This window comes from Pristis pectinata, chromosome 34, assembly GCF_009764475.1.
Source record: "Pristis pectinata isolate sPriPec2 chromosome 34, sPriPec2.1.pri, whole genome shotgun sequence".
Classification (NCBI taxonomy): domain Eukaryota; kingdom Metazoa; phylum Chordata; class Chondrichthyes; order Rhinopristiformes; family Pristidae; genus Pristis; species Pristis pectinata.
Genome location: NC_067438.1, coordinates 5,722,629 through 5,749,318, shown reverse-complemented (window position 1 = coordinate 5,749,318; position 26,690 = coordinate 5,722,629). Strand labels below are relative to the sequence as shown.

The 26,690-nt window shown below is 44.7% G+C and overlaps 1 protein-coding gene across 1 annotated transcript in view; it reads right to left on the bottom strand.

Annotated features, from left to right (window-relative positions):
- Nucleotides 1-26,690, bottom strand: part of LOC127586117 (large proline-rich protein bag6-like) — an 87,952-nt gene that overhangs the window by 40,991 nt on the left and 20,271 nt on the right. The window contains 3 exon segments of the mRNA XM_052043964.1: nt 2,013-2,284; nt 5,795-5,869; nt 9,678-9,731. Of these exon segments, the coding sequence (XP_051899924.1) occupies nt 2,013-2,284; nt 5,795-5,869; nt 9,678-9,731 (401 nt within the window).

Here is a 26,690-nt window from a genome sequence, read left to right as displayed (position 1 = left end):
AGATTGCATAGTCTCCAATGCTGCTGCTCAGGTGGTCAAACACACAAGGCAATCCCTGGACAATCAACTAATTCTGTTAAATCAGGATCAATTCACAGAGGGGGAACAGGTAGCACTTGGCCAGACAGGCTTTTAGCCCTTGATTGGCAGAGATTTCTTGCACCAGCCACTGCTGGGATTTTTAAAGCACATCAACTAACAGTGAGATTGCAATGTCACTAAACCTCTCACGTAAGTTAGATAAATACTGATAAAAATAAAAGATCTTCAGTCTGCCCGACCTGCTCCCTGTCAGAAGATCTTATGGAGTTTGTGATAGCAGGGTCTAGAGGAGATTTACAAGGGAGTTGCCAAGGCTGGAGAATTTAGTTTTGAAGAGGGACCATCTAGGATAGGGTTGTTTTCTTGGAATAAAAGGAGAATGAGGGAAGATTTAATCAAGATGACTGAAGAATGTGAACAGGGATGGTCTATTCCCCAAGCAGAGAGGGAAGATTGATGAAGTGCCTGGATAGTTTGAACAGGGAAGGTAGATTCCTCAAAACAGAGAGGTCAATTAAACAGGGATGTAGATTTAAGGTATCAAAAATAAAACTGCTGGAGGAACTCAGCAGGTCGAGCAGTATCTGTGTGTGTGGGGGGGGGGGGGGGGGGGGGGGGGGGGGGGGGGGGGGGGGGGGGGGGGGGGGGGGGGGGGGGGGGGGGGGGGGGGGGGGGGGGGGGGGGGGGGGTGTGGTGCGAAAGAGGAGGAATTGCTAACTTTCAGGTCGAGATCCCTGCATCAGACTGGAGTGAAGAGAGAAGGAACCATATAAAGAATAGTATTAGAAACCAGAGGGGGAGCAGTGAGAAGAGGGTCTCACGCACTCCCATCAAAGAGAGCGGGATGAACCTCTTCAAAGTCAACATGCCTTGAAGGGACTTCGCAGTGGAGTCGTAAAATGGAGACACAAGAGACTGCGGAGATGCTGGAAATGTGCAGCAAACACAACAAAACTGACCGGAGGAACTGTGGATTTAAAGGTGATTGGTAAGGAATGGAGGTTAGTAAGACAATCACCCACTGGATGAATGTAGGGATCTGGAACTCACTACGGGGCAAGGTGTAGAGGCAGAAACCCTCATCACATTTCAGCCGTGAGTGATGAACACCTGCAAATCTGTAACCTACAAGGCCACAGACTCTAACTAATATAGTAAAAAACTTTTCTTTTATAGGCAGCTAGGACACAAATGGACTCTATGGACTGTCTCCTCTGTTGTGCCATTAATGTCCATTATTGTAGTATCCATAAAGCTGCAACTTCCATTAGATAATCAAGGCTTCTATCCTGAAAACCCTTCCCCCAGCTGGTGCTGTCAGTTTGAAAACATTCCTTTTCAATGAAGTTTCAGTATTTCCCATCCTACTGGCGTAGAATCAAAATATATTGTACTTCACTGTGAGATGTCACCACCAAACCCAAGGGAGCACCATAATCCCAACCTTGTGAAATAGTTTGCACAAAATAGCTTTTCATTCCAAAAATAGGCACAATTTGGACATTTATAAAGACTTGCATTTAATTGCACTGTAATGACAATGCACAATTTTGCACAGCAATGTGGTAAATGGCTTAATAAAATGTTGGATGAGGGGCAAACGTCGCCCAGGACAGTGGCTGAGAGGCAGATGTCGTCCAGGACAGTAGTTGAGGGGTAAAGGTTGGCCAAAATGCCCTTCTCCTTCTCAAAATAGTGCTGCAAGGTCCCCTCCACCTATGCAAGCAGACTGAACCACGGAACATCTCAGTCAGCACCTCCGACATTGCACTGACCCTAGGTTGTGGCCTCAAGTCCCCATTGATGGAGTCAAATATCCAACTTTCTAAGAAGGTAACCGATGGGCCAGAGTTGACACTTGTGAGGAGTGTGCATGCACTACAAGTTCCCTTTAGAGCTCTTTACATGCAACACAAATAGAAGAAATCTGGTGAGTGAACTGGGTTGACCCATTCGGATCCGACACTTACTTGGGCCCAGGCGGGGCTTCCTCAGTCTGTGTGGTCGCCGACGACAAGCCCACGCTTGGTTCGGTGCCCTCTGAGGTACTCGTGCCCTCCTCAACGGTCCCTTCTGTGGGGGTTCCGGAGGCAGGGTAGCCGGAGCTACTTGAGGCTCTGTGCTGGATGTCTCCATGGTCTCTCCAGCTACTGGTGCAGCTGGCGGTGCTGGCTCTCCTACAGCGTCTGTGGCAATCCGCAGGGCTCTGTGCCGACTCCTGCTGAGTGCCATTTGCCTGACCCTGGAAAAGGTTTGAAAAGAGCGGAGGGAGTCACTTGAGGAAAACATGACTGGACTGGACAATGCGACTTGCTGGCTCACGACTTCAAACTCTGCAGGAGTCCATTTCTGTTCAACAAACAACCCGCTGGAGGAACTCAGCAGGTCGAGCAGCACCTGTGGGAGGAAAGGAGTGGTCAACGTTTCGGGTCAAAACCTGCATCAGGACTGAAACAAAGCTGGAATCTCGTCTCTCCAGTCTCAGTCCTGATGCAGGGTTTTGACCTGAAATGTCGACCATTCCTTTACATCCACAGATGCTGCTCGACCCGCTGAGTTCCTCCAGCGGGTTGTTTGTTGCTCCAGATTCCAGCATCTGCCATCTCGTCTCCCCATTTCTGTTTCAACCCAATTTGTCTTATCTTGCCATCTATCCACATTGCTTTAATATACAGGCCTTCCCAGGTTATAAACACGCAATTTATGGACACCCCCGAGCACATGAACGAGCACTTGGGAGACCGGCAGGATGGATTTGCTGGCTGCTGGGGGGGGGCTGCAGGCATCTTCTGCAGGGTGGGAACTGAACACTTCCACACGCCTTCTCACCCCTCCCCCTCCGAGCCACAACCATCGGGGGCTGGGTGGAGCCAGGCAGAGCCAGGAGGGCTGAACAGACTCACTCACTGCATCGGTGAGGCCGGCTGGTGGCCCCTCTCCCCCGCGCGTGCTCGGTCTCCCCTCACCGTTGTTTCTGTGATCCTCTCCAACACATTGTTACTGTTCATTCCCGACTTACGAACAATTCGGGTTACCAACAGTTCTCAGGAACAGAACCCAGTCGTAACCCGGGGACTGCCTGTACCTCTTTTGAAAAATCATTGATTCCCCCAAATGTTAAGCATCTCTCTCTCTCTCTCTCTCACTATAGATGCTGCATGACCTGCTGAGCATTTCCAACTATTACGTCCTCTCGGGCTGAGGGGTTTCAATTGCCTGGAGACTTTGCCGTTGCCCTTCTTGGAGTACAGAGGGCAATCACTGAGGAGAAATTCAATGGCTGTCTAAATCAAAAGTGGGCTTCAGACAACAATTGGGTAACAGTTCCAGTGTTGTTCAGATCAGGAACCTAAAGACACTGATTTCAGGTAAAGATCAAGAGCAGACCAGGGGAACAAAAACCTCCACACTGGGTTGTTGTGCTCCACAAAGTGCACCTACTGGAGGATTAGATTCTACAGCAGCCTTCAACATGATATATGCTTGCAAGGAAAGCATCTATAGGGGTCTGGGAAAATAGGAAATGAGGACCAATTGATTAGTGGTGTCACAGACCTGGACAGGTATGATGGCGCAAATCAGCACATTTGCACAAATCATTCTAAGGTTTAATTTCAGAGTTCCAGCATTCTGCTTTTGCGCCTATGCATCAATGATAGTTCTACTGTCTTGGTATTCAAGATCTCAATACAAGTATCCGGGTGCCACAACATGGGAAGGGCATGACTGCGCTGGAGAAGGTGCAGAAATATTTCACCAGGACATTGACTGGGATGGAACACTGCAGTTACGAGAAGAAACTGTTTCCCTCACAGCAGAGGAGGCTGAGGGGCCAGGTTTACAAAATTATGAGGGGCATAGATGGATAGTAGGATACATTCCCCCATAGCGGAGTTGTCTAAAACTAGAAGGCATAAGTTTAGGGTAAGGGGTTCGAAGGAACAACTTTTTCACACCCAGGGGGGTGGTGGGAATGTGGAACGCACCATCTGAGGGGGTGTGGAGGCAGAGACTCTCAACATTTAAGTATCTGCAAATGCACTTGAATCACCAAGGCATAGAAGGCTATGGACTAAATGCTGGTAAACCGTATCAGTGTAGATGGGTAATTGATGGTCAACATGGACACGGTAGGGTGATGGGCTTGTTATTATGCTGTGTGACTATGACAAATGACTTGTTTAATTTACCCAACACATAAAATAACTTTGAAGTGCTTTCTGCCTGCATGATTCTACAGGTTTTATATCGTCTGGATTGCAAAATCAAAATCCAAAGCAGACAGAGTGGTGTCCAGTGTGGCTGGTGCAGGGAACACCTCAACTTAAGTGGAGGATACACAGCAATGGCAACGCCCAACCTTAAGTATCTAAGAGCTGAACTTTGGTAAATATCCATCTCCCAGCCTTGGTTATCTGTGATCCATCAATGGATCAAAACCTTCCCTGCAAGCAACGATGACCATGGGAGACTTTAACCTTCACAGAGATTGAGCAAAACAAGTTGGCAGACGTGGATTGGTGGACAAATTTGTAGAATGCATTGGCGATGGTATCTCAGAACAATAGGCTGTAGACCAAGTCAGCAAACTAGTGATATTTGGTAATGTTCTCTTCCCAGACACATCAATAAATATCATAGAAACTGCAGCTCAAAGTCAGTGCTTTGGCCCATCCATCTGTGCTATATCAGCTCCAAGTTATAGAGGCCTACTCCAAATCCTCTCTCTTGACCTCTAACAAAGCCAGCACATTGGCATTATTGAGCAGCAAACAATTTGCTGGAGAAACTAAGCGGTTCGAGAAGGACCTGTGGGAGGAAAGGAATCGTCAAAGCTTCGGGTTGAAACCCTGCTTCAGACCTGATTCCTTTCCTCCCACAGATGCTGCTGGACCCGCTGAGTTCCTCCAGCAGATTGTCTGTTGCTCCAGATCCCAGCACCTGCAGTTTCTTGTGTCTACATTAGCATTATTTTTCTTCCTTGTGTTAACCTAATTCATGCTTAAAGAACTGACTTGGCTTTCAGAGACGCTTACAGTGAATGTATTCCCTAATTTAAACTCAATAACCACACTTCCTCCATGTTTGGGTTTTTAAACCTGAATTTATGCTCTTGTTATAGATTTTTCAATCAAAAGAAACAATTTTTCCCCCATCTTCACTCTTAAATTTATTCTATTTTACCCCTTTGTGCTCTGGAGAACAAGTACAAGTTTTTGTTTATTTAACGATCACTTATTTGAGTGCTGTCTTTCTTCCCTCGTACAACTGGTCATAACCTCCACCTCTTGTAGTGTTAGGATGAACACAGAAGATATTCAATGAAGTGAAATTGCAGGAAGTGTATGCAGAGCAATTCCATAAGGGTAGTTATAGAAAATGGATGACAGCCCGATAGAGCACTGTGAGAAAACAAAGTAGTACATCCAGAAGGGGAGGCAATAGATTTCGGGCAATAGATTTTTATCCTGGTTCTGGGGAAATTGTTCCTTATGGAAAAAATACAGTTTATGGACAGTTCTCAGGAACGGATTTACCAGCTCTAAAAATGCCCATGAAAACCATCTCCCTCAAGGAATATCCCACGTATAGAATTGAAGGCAGGAGTTTACATAGCTACTATAGGTCTTTGCTGGTCACATCAAGCAGGGCAAAATTTCTCCCTGTGCAGATGCTACCTGAGCTGCTGAGTATTTCCAGCTCTTTGTTACAAAATTCTAAATGTAGGGTTTTCACAAAGCTTGGTCCTCACCTCCAGCCTGTTCAAGATACCCTGAATGTCCCTCAGCATGTGCTGTGCCAACACCAGGCGAACTCGTGGCTCACTCTGTGGAAACAAAGAGAAGTGTCATCAGCAATGAGTACGTCTGGCCTGACCATTGATAGAGCACATCTTTGTGCTCCTGCAGAACGGTGTTATTCCACAGAGTCCGTTGCATTTAAAAGCAAGCATGAGAATTAGCCAAATTCAGATCACTGCGGCAGGAAGGCAGAAACCTTGAGCATGGGCACCCATGGGAGAAGTGAGTGAAGCAAACTTGTCCCAATTCAAAGGGAGCGACACCTTTACCATCACACTGAGTTTTGATCTTGCTTCAATGACAAAACAATTTTGGTTTGAATCATCACAGACGATGAGGGATTAAAGCAACCATAAAAAGTGTGACACTGCATGTGTGCGTCAGTAACTTGTGGCACACTTTTGCTTTGCACACATCTCCGGCCCGATGCTAGCGTGAGCTCTGGGAAGCTCAGCTTTTGTAGCGAAAGGCAGCCTCCAGAAAAGTTGGCCTCCAGAGTGCGAGGGGTGGGCTTGGGGTGCACCCGCCTCCAGTTTGCCTCTGCAGATCCAATGGAGGGGTTGACCCACGGATGTTGCAAGGTGGCCTTGGCTGGGAGTGGAGGAGATGGAGGCTCCACTCAGCCAGAGCTAGAAGTGGGGCCAGGAACACAGTGTAGTTGGGGATGGAAGTACAACCAGGCCTTTGAAGAAAGCAGTACACTCACAGTATCACAATAAACGTTTATTAAATGGCATTGAATTTATCGTGCAGAAACAAGCCATGCCGGTCTTTAAGCTCCACGCATCTCCTTCCACTCCCTTCTGTTCCTTTCCCCCTCGTGTCTTACCTACTTCCCTAAACTGGAGCTGCCCCAACTGCTCCCCGTGGGGGTAAATTCCACAATCTATCCAATACAAGGGCTCCTTGGGTTATAGAAGACCCGACTTAAGGAAACCCGACTTTACACAAATTCTCCCATAAATGTTTTGTTAGCCGAACAAGCAATATTAAAATGTCTTGTATTATTCATTAACGACTGGATACAGCATGCAGGTCCTCCCCAGGTTACGGCAAGGCTTCCATTCCTGTGAACTATTCGGAACCCCAACAGTTTGCAAGTTGAAAATGCAGCGGCTAAGAAAGTTCCCACCCGGCAGAAGATGCCTGCAGCCCACAGCAGCCGGCAAATCCGGCCCACTGGTCTTGCAATCGCTTATCCGTATGTGCAAGTTGTACATTAAACAGGCGGTCGTAAGCCGGGTAGAACCTGTATGTTCTATTAGCTTCATTATGGGTAGTGTTAGGGTGAACATAGAAGATATTCAATAAATAAAATTATAGTAAGTGTAGGCAGAGCGATATCATATGGGTAGCTATAGAAAAATGTACAACAACACGATGCAGCACTGAGAGAAAAAGTAGTGCATCTGGTAGGGGAGGCTCAACTACAGACAATTGAGTTTTATCTTGGTTTTGGGGGAACTTGTTCCTTTCTAATCTACAGAAAAAAAAAACATTGTTTTATGGACAGTTCTCAGGAATGGAACCTTATGTACCCAGCAACTGCCTGTATCTGGTTAAAATGAAATCCTCCTCCCCCATTAGTGGGCATCTTGTGTTATGGGTCATAGTTTGACCTCTTGCTAGAGAGGGGGAACCATCTCGTCAACATCAGAGAGGTTCATCGGTCAGCCCTAAGGCCTGGCTTTTCTGGAGGAAGTACCTCAGTCTTACTGCATCCACATTACCTTTCTGTTCTAATGTCATCTTTTAATCTACCATGTCATTGCTCAGAACAACCTCTTATTGTTAGGTCCTTTGCATCTCTCCCCAGCAAAGTAAACAACCTCCTTCTAAAATGGCTAAACAATCTGCAAGAGGTGCTTGTGCAAGGCCACCACAGGACTCAGCAGGCAGTGGCCCCTGAGCCAATTCCAGCTCTTCCTTCCCCAGCAGCTCAAGGGCTTGTGTCTGCACTGCCCAAGCAGATGATCATTCCAAGTGATGCAAGAATGCACAGGGCTTCAGGGAAGACAAACATTGCCTACTCCGTCCATAGCCAGGTAAGAAAGCCATCAGAGATGCAAGTCAGCAACCTCCCAGCATAAGACATAACAAAATGGCACCAAACACAAAGCAATTAGTAAAGTTAGCGCAAGTGTATTAGTGTCCTTTAATATTAGGCAACTTAAAAGATTTCATCCCTCCACAGCCGTCACAGGAGTAAATTCTCGCTGCCCCTTCAAACTACAGTAGGTAACTCTCCAGCTCCACAAGCAATAAAAATACCAAGATAGAAACTCGATAAAGAACGACAAATCTTCAGTGACCCAAGTACCTTCAACTGTAAACACTGGCCAAAGTTAAACATCCTATTTCCACACCAACTTTACTCCCATCTCTTCCAGAGCTGCAGCTTAGTTCTGGAGACAGTGTTCCTGAGTACTGCCCTACCAGCGTTATTTGTCATGTCAACAGTTTGCAACATCGTCTTTCACCCGACACGTACACTCAGACGGCAAGAGTGTGCCGAAGGCAAGGCCGCTCTGGAGCTGGACTCCTGGCCCCCTTCCTTCTCCCTATCCTGGACGGTGAGAAACAAGTGGAGCATCCTGCCATAAGGACAGACCAGCCCATCCAGGGGCTAACACCAACACATTAAACAGCGATTTACTGGATCCAGACAAGGTAAACACACCTTTGTAACCTGCAGACATTAGCTTTTAAAACAGCCTTCTGGATTGGGGGGGGGGGGGGGGGGGGGGGGGGGGGGGGGGGGTGGTGGGTGGTGGGGTTGCGGGGGCAAAGGACCAGAGGAGGGGAGTGTTTGGTACAGTTCCAAGGAGGAGTTTCTATTACCATAACATCTTCAAGAAGTTTTGACATGGCATCCCTTAGAATGCATCATATTTACAGAGGTAACTGCTGAGAACCACTGTCCAAAACAAGTTATTAAGCAAACCTAGTATTTAAAAAAAAACACTTTCATGAAGAAAGACTTGCACGTATACAGTACCCTGGGGGCATCCAAAGCACTTTGCAGTCAAAAATGAACTGTTGTACTGAAGGTGATACAGCAGACCATATATGGAGAGCAAGCTCCCACAAACACCAGGTGAAAATGTATTTAGCAACGTTGGATGAAGAATAAGCATTGGCTAAGAAACCAAGATCATCACCCTTGCTTTTCTTCAAAATGTGATCTTCTAATTTCATCTGAGGGAACAGACTTAACCTCTCAACTGAAAGCGAGTACACTTCACACTCCTTTGCCACTTAATCGCATCCTTAAGAAATGCCAACTTCCCGAACACAGAACACCGGTAACCAGCAGAATAACTTCCAATGAGCCTGAGAGCGCGAGTAACAAAAGATTCAATGCGACTTTGATAGGATTAGATGCAACAGGCATCAAAACCTTGGATTTACACTGACTGGAGATTCGCAATTAATAAGGTGTAAATGAAATAATTTGAAATACAGTTAGAGTGATTACAACACAGAAAACAATATGTGTAGATCAACCCATTATATCAAGTTTTGGAGACGTACTGCATAAGGCACAGCGCAAATAATTCCCAAATGGCGAAAATACTTGAGGTGTTCCAGCTTCTAGTCTAAGTATTCCACAGATGCAACTTCCATCTCCGTCTTTCCAAATGGAAATAAGGAGGGGAGTCTGGGCTACGTTGACCAAGCTCAATTCATACTACATCTAGTCTCTTGACACCTTATGCACCAACCTCGTGTGCCCACCACGAAGAATGCAGATTACTAAGACAGAAGCACAGTTAAAGGTTAGAATGGATGATCGAGATGGAAGACAAGGAAACAACGAGGAAGTGAAGTTACCTGGATGGGACTCTGTTCCACATTGATGTGTACATCCACCGATGATCCTTCACTCTTCAGGGGTGCGAGGGGAAGGAAGGAAAAAAGCACCAATCACAAAATAAGCAGCTACTCCCGGTCTCGGCACACCTGTCAGAATCACCCCACCTGCTATTTTCGGCCCCCTGTGCTACAGGCGGTGACAGGAGACCCTGATGCGCTTCAATGTGGCTCGTAGAGGTCACTGTGCACCTCAAAACAGGAAGCAACCTCAAGACCTCATTCAGACCCTCAGCTTGCACCTATCTGCGGACTCCAGCCAGAAGAAAAAACTCCAGTGTAACTAAATCTAGTGCAGACCTCCCATCAAACCTGTGCACACAATGACAGGAATTGTGAGGAAGCAGACTTTCATGGTTATGCCTTGACAAAAACCTAACTTCCCTTTGTATGCATGAACAAGCGAGGTGGGCTTTAAAGCTAATAACACACAGTGCTTTCTCACTGTATCTTGGAGAGGTAAAAAGATACAGAACAAAACAGTTTATGTCACCCAGTGACTAACCCCCACTGTCCCCTGCCCACTCTCCCCTCTCATCCCAGGTAAGTGAAGGAGAGTCTCTGTAGACAGCACAATAGCACAAGAGGTACGGCAGCTACCTCACAGCTCCTGCAATCCCGACCTCCAGTGCTGTGTGGAGTTTGCACACTCTCCCTGTAACTGCTTGGTTATTCAATCTCCTCCCACACACATGCTAGTTTTTCTACTGTAAATGACCCCAAATGTACACGGGGTAGTTAATGGATATGTGAAAGAATAGATCACAGGGAGATAAGTGGGAGGAAAAAATGGTATTGCTCAGAGCTGGCAGAGACTCAATGGGCCAAATGGCCCTTTATGCTATAAGGAAATATGAGAAGTACTGATGAGTACTATTATGGGATGGATCACTGAAGTCTAGTTAGTCAATAGGCTAACTGGTCACAAGTGTGTACACCAACAGGGTACACGCACGTTGCCCAGCTCTATCCAATGCCCGACAAACTGGAAGCAGCTGGGTACCATGTGGCAGGATTAACTCAGCAGCACCTGAATTGCAAAGGCAGAGAAGGATATGGACCAAGTGCTGGTGAATAGAATGGATATAGAGAGATATTTGATGGTTGACGTGGACATGGTGGGACGAAGGGATGACTTTCATATTGACTCTTTGACTCTAAAACCAAAGGGCCCTCTTAAAATTTTGTCTTTTTATTAAAGTTTTCTCTTTCCAGATGCAGGCATCACAGGCCAGAGCAGCATTTATTGCCTACTCCAAACAGCCCTAGAGAAGGTGCTGGTGAGCTACCACCTTGAACAGAGACAGTCCTCCGGGCAATTGTACTTCCACGGTGCTGTTGGATAGGGACTTCCAAAATTTACATCCAGTGACATACTTCCAATGGCTGGGTCCCTTCCCTTCCTGTAAGGAATCGGCAGAACCGAGAACAGGAGTGAACCACGGGAGCAAGTCCAGAGTCCCATCGCTACATGAAGCAGAATTTCTGAGAGTAACCCCTCAGAAACTGATGGGGACCAGCAACAAACAGATAATCACAATGATGAGTGTTTACGTACAAATGGAGTTTCAAAACAAAAAGAGCTTTTAAAATCAAGGAACAAACCAACATGCTTTTACAGCACTGAACTGAATCGTGCTTTCTTGCTCTGGTGCACCTTGGAACATCTAACTAGATATTTATAAATGCAAGTTGATTTTTGGACATGTGTGGACTCAAGAACATAGGAAATTGAAAGAGGAGCTGGGCATTCGGCACCTTGTGCCTTCTCCAGCATTCAATAAGATCCCAGAGAAAGTGAGAGTCAATAGGATTCTGGCTGATCTTCCATCTCAGCACCACTTTTCTGCACCAAGTCTACGTTCTTCAATTCCCTTCACATCACGCCAACTTCAAATTATGCAAATATGAAGTGGATGCAAAATTCAGACATTGAAAGTGAAACAGCAATACCGACATCAAGTTGATCAAACCAGCAGGCTAAATAGGGAGTAAGAAGTGGCGGCTTATAAGCTAGAGAACAAGACAGACCAAATATACTCATGGACAGAACACAGCGAGGTAAATCTGATGGAGGATGAAGAATTTCTTGAGGAGGAAAATCAATGAAAGGGGATCAAATGTCCAGAGAAGCGGCGAATGAGGCATTTGGACATTTCAAAATATAGCAACGCAGGCCAGCTTGCTCTGTACCCATTACAAGAACCAATGAAGAGACTCACCATAACTTTGGTGTTACCTAAAAAGGGGAAGGACACGACATCACAAAGAGGTACCCTGATGTGTCCAGGATAGTCTTCAGGTAAGTACATCTTTCCTTTATCCCCCTTGTCTTTCTAAAGCCTTCTACAAGAGAAGCACATTGCTTTTTTGTTTTACAGGACAGCATGAAGGAAGCGTCCTGCAGATTAACCTGACAACCGGCTTTGATCATGAGCACTCAACATATCCACTATGAGGCAATGACCAGCAGAATCAGTCCAATGCTGAAGCACACAGCAACGTAAGCAAAAGGAAGTCACAATCGACCCATAAGTATCTCTGATCGGACTGCCTCGAGCATGGCATTCACTGAAACACATTGTTCTGACTTCCAAAGCTGCACTCGATAAGAGCCACAAAGCCCACCAGTAAAAGATGGAGCTATTTGGAAAGGAGATGGTCAAGTAAATGAACAAAATCAAGTGAATAGCAAAGAGAGAGACTTACTGTGGTGGAAAAGACAAAATACGTAACTGAACTATGTGATCAAAGGCAAAAATAACCCTTTGGTTAAACGCTCCTGGCAAAAACCTGGGAATTATTTAAGAACCAATTACAGTAAAACTCCAGCCCCTTCAGGACCTTGGTGGTGCACACCAGCAGGTTTTCCAGATTACTGGATATTATCCCCATTGATACACTAACACACTTCTAATTCACCTTTTTATTTAAGATGTCACACGGTATTGTATTAAATTTTTAAGTGAACCCAGTAAGTGGAAAGAAACAGGGGAACAGAAAGGGAGTGCAGGAAACATCACCTGGAGGGCCAGAAGCCAAACTACTGGGATTTCTGAATAGTTAGATGATGGTTTATAGGAGTTTTAGTGTATTTGGTAAAATGAGTGCTTAAAAACAAGAGATTGCTTGGCTGTGGGATAGTGAGACTGGTTGTCAAAGAGCTGGTATGATGCAGGCTATGTGCTGCGGAATTCGGACATCAAGAGCAGTGTGCACTCCAGTGACAGGGTATTTCCTCGGGGGTCAGTTTGCTAATGCTCACTCGAGACCACTTGAGGGTGAAATGAACGGAAGATAAATGTCAGTCCAGAAGTACTTCAAGAGTGAAAGGTGACAAAGACAGATGGGAAACTCAAAACAAATCTCACTCCTCTCTGTGTGCTGAACTCCCTCATCAGGGTATCCTACATGGATGGCACAAAGCTACAATGAACTACAGGTTCACTCCCGATAAACATGAAGCAATTTTGCAAACACCTTTGGCGCCGACGGCAAAACACCACCATTCAGCAGTAGAATATTGGCAGTGATAACAGCCACTACCAGCAGAGAAGTACATGAACCCATCATGCAGAGTCTGCACTAATTGAAGGTATGTGGCCTGGAGCCATTTCAAGGTGGAAAACTTCACATCAGAAATCAGATATCAAACCACTTAGCGTCTGGTATAAACTTGCTGCTTTTGTTACTTGAACTCCTGACTCATTCCCAGGGAGTCAACATCCAATACATAATACCTTAATTAAATACCAGTCTGCGACTTACTCCCGGATATCCAGATCTCTACACCCAAAACATCTGCACCCATTCAATTAGCGCATGGCTTGTTCTGGCAGGTGCACTAACCCATTCACAAGCCCAACAAAACAGTGCTGCAATGGCAAAGATTCAATTAGCAGATGTGAAATTCTGCACTCTATTAAATGGCAGTGGGAATGCCGAATTCATTGGAATTGTTTTGCTAATCTTGTATGTTCGTGCTTAACAGTACATTAGTCGTACATTGCGCAACTGGCATCTTGCAGAATAACAGTAGCCCTAAAATGCGTATTGGAAATCTCAGGGAATTTGCAATTGATCCCATAAATGTCAAGCTAATTTTCCCAGCATTTCCAAGCCCCATGCCCCAATACTGACAAGAACTTGCAGCCTCAAATGTCTCAGCTGCTGACGGTGACCAGTCCCTAACTTCCAGTGCTCTCCCCACCAACTGTGTGGAAAGAATTTTAGGGCTCGACTCCTTCTTAGTCCTTCCCAGCATCGAATCACACTCGGAATTTCAAAGTGTCCGTTCCTTCCCATCCCCCTCCAACCAAACCACTAAGAAGCAACAAGTGTTAACTGTGGGGCTTTGAAAGTCAGAGTCATATAACATGGGAACAAGTCATTCTGCTAACTGGGGGTACCCAACTGTATTAACCTAGTCATGCAGCACTTGCCCCTTAGCCTTCAGTGCCTATGTGATTCAAGTGTTCATTTAGACATCTCTTAAATACTGTTAGCAACTCTGCTTCCACCACTCTCTCTGGCAATGCATTCCAAGTACTCACCATTCTCTTTGTGAAAAAGGTCCCCCTCAAATTCCCTCTAATCTCTTACCCCCTTACCCTAAATCTATGTCCTCTAGTTTTATTCACCTCTGATATAGGGAAAAGTTTCCTGCAGTCTACCCTATAATTTTATATACCTCAATCATGTTCCCTTTTAACCTTCTCCACTCCAGGGAGAACAGACCCAACTTCTCCAGTCTCGCCTCATAACTAAAACACTCCACCCCAGGCAACATCCTGGTGAGTCTCCTCTGCACCCTCTCCAGTGCTGTCACATCCTTCCTGCAGTGTGGTGACCAGAACCAGAGGCTGTACTCCAAGCTGAGGTCTGAAGAACATTTTCTGAAGCTGGAACACAACCTCCCTGCTCTTGTATTCAATTCCCCAACTAATGAAGGCCATATGCCTTCTTAATCACCTGATCTAACTGTGCAGCCACCGTCAAGGATCTTTAGACCTGCACACCAAGGTCCCTCTATTCTTCAATACTCTCAAGCACCCGACCATTCACGGTGTATGTCCTAGTCTCATTAGTACTCTCAAAATGCATCACCTCTGGATTAAACTTCACCTGCCATTTCACCAACACATCAATATCACCTTAAGACCACCATCCACACTGTCAACAATTCCACCAATCTTTGTGCTGAAGATTCCAAAGAGGATTCCTCATGTGTCCAGGAATGTTGGGAAAGGTAGCAGTGGTCGTGGTATAAGATAAGCAATCCAGCAACCTGGATCAATGATCTAGAGGCACAAATTCAAATCCTTTCAAAATAGCAGAGGGAATTCAGTGAATTTGGAAGGTAATGATATGAATGCACATTCATCAACAATGAGGAATATGCAACCACCAGACTATCATTAAAAACTCATCTGGGTCACAAATACCCTTGGAGGAAGGAAATCTGCCAACTTTGCACTATCTAGCCCGAGTGCATGAAATGGTCCAGGATGCCACTCAGTACAGAAGGATAATTGGGGATGGTCTGCAAATGCCAGCCTTGGCAATGACATACATATCCCATAAAACAACAAAAGAATCAAGTCAGTGTCTCTCTTTACATAAACACACACCACAGGTAGGTGGCCACTCAGTCCACAGTTCCTGTGCTGACTCTTCGAAAGCTTCCCACACATGCCCACATCTGCTTTTACTCTGTAGCCCTGCAAACATTTCCCACTCAAGCATCCAACAACTTTATGGAAATCACTATTGAAACTTCCGTCTCCCTATTGGGCAGTGTATTGTTAATGGTCCCCAGTCTGCTTCTTTTACCAGTAATCTTGAACATGTGCCTTCTACTACTGATCCTCCTCCCAGCCAAATCTTTCACAGTTACCCTTTCCTGCATTACAAATGCAATTCCAATTCAGAAAGCACTTCACTGATTGTTAAGTGTTAAAGAGACACCCTGGGAGCTGCCCCATAAATGCCAGCCCTGTTTTTTTTCACATCCTCCATTAAAAGCCTTCTCCACTGCAAATGCAGTTACTGGATGGTCTCTTCCTTATTCTACTGGACCACATTTATTCTTCGTTCAAGCCACATTGCTTTCATGTTATACAAGCAAGAAGCCACAAAGCATCGCGGATCAAGTTGGCAACCAGCCCTGGTCTGTGCTGCTGCGGTACCGGTGTCATTAGAAGCTGCACTATACCACCAATTGTGCATTAAAAAAATACTCCAATTTCCAAAGCATTTGTTTGACCATTGCTTCAATTTGCCCACCTCCTCCCCAGTTCTTACAGTCATACAACAGAGAAACAGGCCATTTGGACCACTATGTCCACACCTACCATCGATTAACCCTGCACTTATCCCATTTACCAACAATTGGTCCATAGCCTTCTATGCCATGGCAATTCAAGTGCTTATCTAGATATGACTTAAATGTTGCGAGAGTCTCTGCCTCCACCACCCATTCATCACTTTCTCAACCATGGTGGTGCTCTGCATTGCAGTCTACACGTATAAAGGTGGGCTTTACAATCCAGGAGAAGTAATGGAGTTGAAAATACAAACAAGCCCTAAATATACAGGAGCTCCTTTTCAAAATAAAAAGAAGTTGGTATTGATTTATTATTGTCACTTGTACCGAGGTACAGTGAAGAACTTGGCTTACAAACCGATCGTACAGGTCAATTCATTACACAGTGCAGTTACATTGAGTTAGTACAGAGTGCATTGAGGTAGTACAGGTAAAAACAATAACAGTAGAGTAAAGTGTCACAGCTACAGAGAAAGTGCAGTGCAAGAAGGTGCAAGGTCATAACAAGGTAGATTGTGAGGTCATAGTCCATCTCATTATATAAGGGAACCGTTCAATAGTCTTATCACAGTGGGGTAGAAGCTGTCCTTAAGTCTGGTGGTACGTGCCCTCAGGCTCCTGTATCTTCTACCCGATGAAAGAGGGGAGAAGAGAGAATGACCCGGTGGGTGGGGTCTTTGACTATGCTGGCTGCTACACCAAGAAAACGAGAGGTAAAGACAGACACCTAACTTAAGTTAGGTTGTCTGCAAATAGAGAGCTTACTTGTGCAAGATCCTGACCTGCAAGCCAACTCTAATTATTTGCATATTTCATCACATTGTTCTCCCATATGAAAGGAATCAGCTGTAATTCCCACGCTATCATTAAGACGGTACTTTTACCAGCAATAAATTTCACAACACTGGATTGTACAACTCGCATCAGTTTCATGAACTGACAGAAGTTATATTTTTGCTAACAAAGCTTTCTTTTGAGGGCAGTGATTCCTTGTGAAAGTGCTCCAGTCAAAGCCACAAACGACACAATGTCTGGCCTCATCCTTCACGCTGGTCCACAGCCTAGTGCACAGGTGACCACACCGCCCTCCAGCAGCCCCTCTGCTCTCCAGCCGAGTAGGACTGCCCTCACCATTTCCACTTTCACCTATGCCACATCACTACCTCTTGGCTGCCACCTACTCCCCATTGGCCAGCCCTGACAACATCAGTGAAAGCACATGATCAGTAATGCCTTGGGAAGTAAATTAATAATCGCTCCTGCAAGGTGTCATGAGACATTTCAGTACGTTAAAGCCAAGCATCATTCATCAGGCCGAGCTAGTAGATTCTGAAAAGGAACTCCAGCCAACATCATATGAGCAGAATTAGGCCATTCAGCCCATCGAGTCTGCTCCACCAATCACAGGTTTTTTTTCTCAACCCCATTCTCCTGACTTCTCCCCATAATCCCTTCACCAATCAAGAACCTATCAATCTCTGCCTTAAATACACCCAATGACTTGGCCTCCACAGCCCTCTGTGGCAACGAATTCCACAGATTCACCACCCTCTGACTGAAGAGATTCCTCCTCACGTCAGTCCTACAGGGATGTCTCTTTATTTTGAAGCCTCGGATCCTAGACTCTCCTACTAATGGAAGCATCTTTTCCACGTCCACTCTATCCAGGCCTTTCAGTATTCAGTAAGTTTCAGTGAGATTCCTCCATCCACCCCCACCTCCCCATCCTTCTGGACTCCATTAAAAGCAGGCCCAGAGGCATCAAACACTTGGGTGGCCATCAATCTGCCTTCTTCTGTTCTGAAATACAAATAGGCTTAGTGGTGACAGAGTGGTTAGTAACCACGAGTGGACAAGGAATACTGAGCAAGGTGCTCAAATTGCACTCAGTAGCCACAAGTTCAGTTTATTTATTACCGGAATTGTAAAAAGAATGTTGACAGAATAGTAACAGAATTGTGAAAAGAATGTTGGCCTCAGAAACTACCAGATTGTTTTAAAAGCCCACCCTTCAAGGTATGAAATCTGCTACTTTAATGGTCTGGCTTATGTGTGACTCCTGACCCAAAGCACTGGAGCACTGTCTGACCATCACACAGTTGTACAGGCGAGCTCATTACAGCTGTTCGGGTTACAGAAATTCACCCTCACAGAATTCACAAATCACTACCCAAAAATTTCAGATACGGGTTAAAACTCGCTTTCACAGAACTTTTGTGGGGGAAAAATTAAACTAAGCCAAAACTAATTTTTTTTCCAACTTGCATTTCTTGCCGCCTCGGTAAAGCAACCAACATAATCAAAGACCCCTCGCACACCAGACATTCTCTCTTCTCCCCTCTCCCATCGGGCAGAAGATACAAAAGTCTGAAAGCACGTACCACCAGGCTCAAGTACAGCTTCTATCCCGCTGTTAGACTATTGAACAGTTCCCTAGTATGATAAGGTGGACTCTTGACCTCACAATCTATCTTAGCATGTCCTTGCAGCTTATTGTCTACCTGCACTGCACTCTCTCTGCAAATATTACACTTTATTCAGCATTGTTATTGTTTTACCTTGTACTACCTCAATGAACTGTAATGAATTGACCTGTATGCAAGACATGTTTTTCACTGTACAAGTGACAATAATAAACCAATTCTCGACACGTGCAGATGATGCAGTTACAGAAAATCATGATGCAGCCTATTTTCTAGGAACACAATCCCCCGTAACGCGAGGGAAATCGCCTGCTAGTTACTGTAGAAGTTTGGTGTGGCTCACCAACACGCAAGGATGGACAATAAGCGTCAGTCTCACCCAGATTCCAGCAATTGAATAAAGCAAAAAACTGGAGAAATGGATGTCTTTATTGATTCCACATGCATGGTGTCAAGGTGGATAACATCGCCTGGCCTGGCCAACGATAGGCCAGCAATCATCTGCCTGTGCATTTAGCTCAAGCAGAGGAGTATAAACAGAAAAGTCACCACTATCCCACCCCATGAATACTTGATTATTGGAATCAATGGCCCTAACACACTTGGGTGGGGGTGGGATGCCGAATTTCTTTATTCCCTCCACCGGCACCCCCCCCCCCCCCCCCCCCGTCACTTCATGAAGCAGGGTACTCTCAACCCATCTAACAGAGGAAGGTCACACCAGATGAAATAGGACTGATGCATCCTTCAGCTACTCATTAATATACTCCCAAAGGATCAATGTGCAAAGCATTACCACTCCTTTCAGAGCAATAAGATAGAACTGAAATAGGATCATATTTTCCACACATCATTGCCGCAAATATAACTATCTAAACCATGTTCCACTGTGATTCATAGGATTTGAATGACATTGTTTGCCATGACAAAATGTGGCTAAACAATGAAAAGTGCTTTCCACAAGTTGTTGAAGACAAGGAAGAACTATAAGGTTTTCATTAAAATAACTCACTGCAGGGGTGGCTAGACAGAAGATTCTCCGCCACTACCTTCTACGAAGCACAATCCATTAATTCTTTTAATGGGGGAATGAATTACCCCTTTTCTTCTCATAACTAAAATCTGGGAGGGAAAAGGAAAAAAATTGAAGCAGATTTTGTAGTGAGAAGTTAATCCATTTTTACACCACAATTTTCTGTTATTCTCGGAGGTTTGGACTGTGAAAGACACAACATATCCCCTCATTAAGCAGAAGCTGTGGGTCTTTTTAGACTGCCAAACTTGAATATAGTGTGAAATATCACTATGTTGTTTCATTCAAGGTACAGGTTAGGGCCAAGAGTTTGTTGTTTATATATATAAAAAAAAGTGACAGAGGGTCAGCTAAGAACATTCAGTCTCCAGTGTTGTGTGTTATCAGTACATTCCAATGACTGCCTTGTTTGTTTTTCCCCAACATCAGATAAAGACCTGAATAACACAAAGTGAGATGGCGCAGAAAGACATGCAGGAATTACAGGCAGAGGCAAGTGTATAAACTGTATACTACAATCCTAAGTAGGAACTTGATCAAGGTCATTCCAAGTATGATCCAGCCCACAGTAATGAAAGATAAGATTGTGCCTGTATAATGAAGTTCTTGCAGATTCAACCCGGCAAAATAGCCACAAAGTAAAACACAGATTCATGGAATAATCGTAGAACCACTGAGAACTTATAATATGGAGAATATTTGATTCGTTGTGTCCATGCTGGTCATGGAAGAGTGAATATGAATTTGCAGTCCATCGTCCATCAAGTGCACATCCAGATACTTTATTAGAATGTTCTGAGGATTTCTGGCTCTGCCACTCTTTCAGGAAGCAATTTCCTGACCTCCACCAGCCTCTGAGCAACTTTTACCCTCCTTCTTCATCTTCCCTGCAATCCTTCCAGGCACACTTGTTTCTGACCCACTCATCCAAGGGAAGTAGGTCTTCCCTATCTAGGCACCTCAAAATCTTATGCACCTCAATTAAGTCACCCTCAACCTGTTGAAACTTTCCTCATAGCTTAAAATTTACAGTCCTGGAAACATCCTCATAATTCTCCTCTGCATCATTTCCGGTGGGTAAAAAACTAAAAGAATTTTAAGGAGGCTCATTAATTTACAGAATGGTATCTCCCCCTCACCCCTTGTGCCTAGGATCCTGGGACTTCCCATTCTCCGACATTATCCCTTTTCCTCTCTCTTTATAAGGAAAAGCCTTGCAGCACTGGATCCCAGCTCTGGTGACATATCAGAACAATGCAAACCATTGCTGGAGGTCCAGAGTCATAACATTAGTTGCAGCAGCTCCACTAAGGGCTAGCCTTCAGCACAACTAAACGTGGTTATTTTGCCAATATTCTTTGAGGTTAAATGTTATTTATGATATTCTATGGTCATAGGATAAGCACACAAGGGGGTGTGCTAATTTTAGAACATTCAATTCTGGTCGCCCCATTATAGGAAGAATGTGGAGGCTTTGGAGAGGGCGCAGAAGAGGATTACCAGGATGCTGCCTGGATTAGAGGGCACATGCTGAGAGGAGAGGTTGGACAAACTTGGATTGTTTTCTCTGGAGCGGCGGAGGCTGAGGGGAGACCTGATAGAAGTTTATAAGATTATGAGAGGCATAGATAAGAGTCGACAGCCGATACCTTTTTCCCTCGGGTCGAAATGTCCAATACCACAGGCCGTGCATTTAAGGTGAGAGGAGGCAAGTTCAAAAGAGATGTATGGGGCATGTTTTTTTTTACGCACACTGTAGGTACCTGGAAATGTGCTGCTGGAGTGGTAAATGAAAGCAAATACGATAGAGGCGTTTAAGAAGCTCTTAGATAGGTGCATGAACATGTAGGGAATGGAAGGATACAGACATTGTGTAAGCAGAAGGGACTAGGTTAGTTAGGTGCTTAACTACTTCAGGACATCATCGCAGGCTGAAGGGCCTGTTCCTGTGCTGTACTGTTCTAGGTTCCTTTGGGGCCTGTTCCTAGAACAAATTAATGATGCCTAATTAAAGTAATCCCTTCTGCCTGCACATTACTTTGCAGATGGTGGGGAACAGCAAGGAAAGACAGATTCATAGTTGCCTAGAGTAGATACGTTGGCCATTGCATTGCTTGCATTTGGAACCTTGTGTGTGGAAATGTGCACGTCATGATGAATTCTTCGACAATCAATACGGATGGCTTTGCATTTCTCTGGTCAGTGATGCTGAAATATTCCCAGGATGTAACGGAATCATGAGAGGTACACAGTCTATGAACAATTTAAGGCAGTAGACAAAGGATCGCTCCTTTACTGGTAGAGTGAGCTGTGTGGTTGGCAGCGGAGAGTTACACAACCTGAAATGTGACTCTGGACCCACCAATACAATAGATTTCCAGATGTCCCTTTAGCTTGCAGACAACTAGGGATAGACAATAAATTCCAGCATTGTCAGCAACATGCACCCTAAAAAGGTAGAATAAAAGAGTGCTGTGAAAATAATCTACCCATTTTGAGAAAAACACTTCCACTCACTTATTAATGTCAATACAAATTTGTCTTTTACCAGATTTGATTGGTCTATTAATTTAACCGAGTAAAATGGACAGACAGAAAATCTCAGACCAGAACAAAAATGAAAATCTGATCTGTATAGTCCTGGCTACTCTTCAGGAATGATACGACTTAGCATTTCCTCTTTGAGCCACTTTGAATAATCTTCTTTTGGAAATAACACATCCAATACCAGAAGGTGTGTGTTCTGGGAAATACATGCTTCATCAGCACCCACCATCAATTTTATTAACTTCAAAGGAATTGCCTGAGTTTATAGAAGAAAACCAATCTTTAATATCAAACCACACATACTCCTCTGGTCTCCAAAGCACTTCACAGGTGACTAAATACTACAAAGGCAATCACAATCATGCAGCCAACTTTAGCACCCAGTATGGTCACAGAGAGGACGTTTCCATTAGGAGAGTCTAGGATTCGAAAGCACAGCTTCAGAATGAAGATACGTCCCTTTAGAACTGAGAAGAGGAGGAATTTCTTCAGCCAGAGGGTGGTGAATCTGTGGGACTCAGCCTCCGTGGCAACGTCATTGGGTGTATTAAGGCAGAAATCCATAGGTTCTTGATTGGTAAGGGGGTTGAAGGTTACGGGGAGAAGGTGGGAATATGGGGTTGAAAAGAAATAACCGTAATTGAATAGTGGAGCAGACTCGATGGGCCAAATGGCCTAATTCTGCTCCTATATCTTATGGAAATTGAGGGAGGAATATCAGCCAAGAACAAATTTCAAAGATGTACGGGTTAATAGGTTAACATGAGTGTAATTGGGCAATACGGACTCGTTGGGCCGGAAGGCCGTTACTGTGCTGTATAAATAAAGTTTTAAAAAAGCGTTTTAAAACACCAAACAGACTCAGCTTCTCTTGGGATATTGGCTAGACCACTGAAAAGGCCGGTTCAACACATCATCGAAAAGCCAACGGCCCAACAATGCAGCATTCCCTCAGAACCACAGTAGTTCATTAGCCTGGATTACTAATTCAAACCTAGGAGGGAGATTTCAACACATCCTTTACCTTCAAAAAGAAAGTGCCGAACAACCAGGTCAAGCTGATAAGCATGGATCACAAGTGGTAGTGATTTCTGACATGTCCAATTCTGTGTGAAGACTAAAATCTTTCATCCCAACTTTTTCTCTGAAGAAATACCATCCAAGTAACTCTTGCAAACTTTTTAATCTGTCCCCACCTCAGCGCACTGAGCCACCAATAAACTTTTGAATAAAGTCCAAGTTCCATGGGACAATGAGATGATGTTGCTTGTCACCATTACAAAGTAAAATACATTTTTTTAAAGCACAACTAGGAGTCTCTGCTGGCAAAGAGCACCACCTACAGGGAGAAAATTTGGTTCTGCAATTGATTGGCTCAAAAGAGCTATGAAAACACACAGTATAGACAGTGAAAGATCAAAATTAGATACCAACCTGAGAAAGCCTAAAACCTCAGGTGAGCACATTTGTGAAAGAGCAGATTGGCGAAGCAGTGTTAAAACAGGAAAGAAAAAGCAAAGCCTTCCGAAGCTGCTGTTTATTGAGAGCGAGATTGAAAGAGAGAACTTTTTAAGACATCAAGTGCTGCTCCTGTGACTTTGGTGCCAACCGAGTTTGGAACCAGTCTCAGGTACAAACTGCCTTTATAACATTGGTACGTGAGTGTACTGAGACGTGCAACTTTGAAACACGCCATTTAGCCCAGCAAATAGTTTGGAGTCGGATTATCATCGGTCACATGTACTGAAATACAGTGAGAAGTTTTCATCTGCATGCTATCCATACATAAGTATATCAAGGTAGTATAAAGGAAAACAGAATGTATAATAGTGCTACAGTTATATAGATGGTGCAGTGCAGGTAGACAAATAATGAGGTGATTGGGAGATCAGGAGTTCATCTTTTAGCATATGAGAGGTCCATTCAAGAGTCTGATAACGTGCTCTCACACTTTTGCATCTTCTGCCCGACATGCGGGGGGGGGGGAGCGTGGAGGGGGGGGGGGGGGTGGAGGTAAGAGAGGATGATCTGAGTGGGAGGGGTCCTTGATTACAATGGCTGCTCTCCTGAGGAAGCGGGAAATGTAGACTGAATCGATGGAGTGTAGGCTGGTTTGCATGATGCACTGCGCTGCATTCACAACTCTGCAATCTTCTTGCAGTCTTGGGCAGAGCAGCTGCCATACCAAGCTGTGATGCACCCACCATACCAAGCTGTGATGCACCCAGACAGGATGCTTCCTATAGGGCAATGAAAAAATTGGTGAGGGTCATCAGGGACGTGCCAATTTTCCTTTGCCTTCTGAGGAAGTAGAGGCGCTGTTGAGCTTTCTTGACCGCAATGTCCATATAGCTGGACCAGGACACATTATTTACACCTAAGAACTTGAAGCACTCAAACATCTCCACCTCAGCACCATTGATGCAGATGGGCATGTACTCCACCCCACATACTGAAGTCATACTGGAGTTTCTCCTGAAAACTAGTATCGCTCTCATTTAATCTTTCCAGCCTTTCAGCACCTGTTCCTTTGTCTCCCGGAAGTTCATCCAATTTCCTTTTGGAAGCATCAAAGCTATTCATCTCATCCATTATTTGCAGTAACAAGTTACACCATTCTAATATCATCAAGAAATTTCTCCTTAGGCTATGGATACAGAGTAAATCAAATATCCCAGATGGTAACATAAAAATAGAAAATGCTGCAAATACTCTGCCGGTCAGACCACATCTGTAGGAAGAGAAACAGAGCTTATGCTTCAGGTCGAAGACCCTTGGTCAAAACTGGGGTATCAAGCTTCTTGAATATTGTTGGAGCTTGGAGCTGTACTCATCCACAACTAAGTGTATTCTTTGCCATCACATTCCTGACCCATGCCTAAAGGATGGTGGAAAGGCCTTGGGAGTTGCATCACTCACTGTGGAATCCCTAGTCTCCAGCCCATTACTGTATTCATGGTCAATGGTGACCCTCAGGATGTGGATGATGGGGCAAGTTTACAATATACTTGTTGTTAAGTGTCAGGGGCCAGCAGGCAGGCACTCTCTGTCATTTTATGGGAAGGATGTGGCACAAAACATTATTTGCCTCTTATCTGCCCAAGCCTCATGTTGTCCACATCTTGCCACATCCAGATGTGTATTACTTTATTATCTGATATTGCACAGTTGCCAGCAAACATCCCCACTTGATCTAATAATGGATGGTTGGGCAATCTTTGGGCACAAGACTGCACTTGAGGAACTCCTTCACTGATGTCCCAGGTCTGAAATGAGTGGCTTCCAACAACTTTGTACAAACCCTGTCTCTTGCAAGGCTCCTTGATGTCGCATTCAGTAAAAATGCTGCCTTGATGTTAAGGGAAGTCACTCTCACCTCAAGCTCTTAGGTCCAAGCTTCCAATGACATCTATAAGCAAGTGTCCCTGTTAAAACCCAGACTGAGCATTGATGACCAAGTGAGATGTCAGCCGAGACCACTGTCAATCATGTTCCATCTCTTGGCTGATGACTGAGTTATCTTGTTTCATGTGTACCAGATGTATGTGGCCAAACTCCCAAATTATCAGGCCGATGTCGGTGTTGCAACTGTACTGGAATAAGCTTGACGAGAGACTCAGTAGATTGTGCAGCACGTCCTCAGCGCTGCAGGATGGATGCTGTTGGACCCATGCCCTTTCTGTATCCAGTGCTCTCAAGGGGATCGAACTGAATTGGCTGAAGACGGGTTCTGTGAAGGTGGGTAGCTCAGAGAAGGCCAAGAGGGATCATCAGAACTCATTCTGGCACAAAGAAACACACTGTACCAGCTCACACCCCACTGAGGACATGAACAAAGCAGGTCAGCAAGGCAATTCAAAACGCCAAAGCACTGGGATTTATTTCTAATAGAAATATGACAACAAAAAGCAGCGAAGCTATGTTACATGTATAGGACCTGGCAGGCTACACTTGAAAACTGAGCACATCTGAAGTTTTCCTATTATTAAAGCAGGATAGAAGCACTGGGAACATAATGAGAAGAAAGATTTATGAGAGAAGTAGAACTGAAAGATTACATCTGAATGGAAAGGCCAGATCTTTTTAGACTTGCAGATAACTTTTAAAAATATGAATAGGTGCTGATGTAGAGAGAACGTGTCCACTTGTGGGGAATCTAAAACTATCACAAGGTACAGAAATGGTTACTAATAAATCCAGCAATGGTTACAATGCTGGTTTATTAAGTGGAAGAGGCAGTTTAGATACTTCCAATGGGAAAATGGATGAGTACAGGAGAGGAAGGGGAATAGAAAGACAGGCTGAGGACAATGGATGGGTTTGGAGAAGCATCAGGTGGATCAGATGGCCTGTTTGGTCACATTCTATCCAATTCTATGTCATTAAATTACACCCTCTGTCCTTATGTCAGGTACTCCTCCGGGTTCTCCAGTTTCCTCCCACATTCCAAAGACGTACGGGTTAGGAAGTTGTGGGCATGCTATGTTGGCGCCAGAAGCGTGGTGACACTTGCAGGCTGCCCCCAGAACACTCTATGCAAAAGATGCATTTCACTGTGTGTTTCAATGTACATGTGACTAATAAAGATATCTTATCTTATCCATTACACAATAATTAAGCTCCTCCTCTCAACACCCAATAAACTA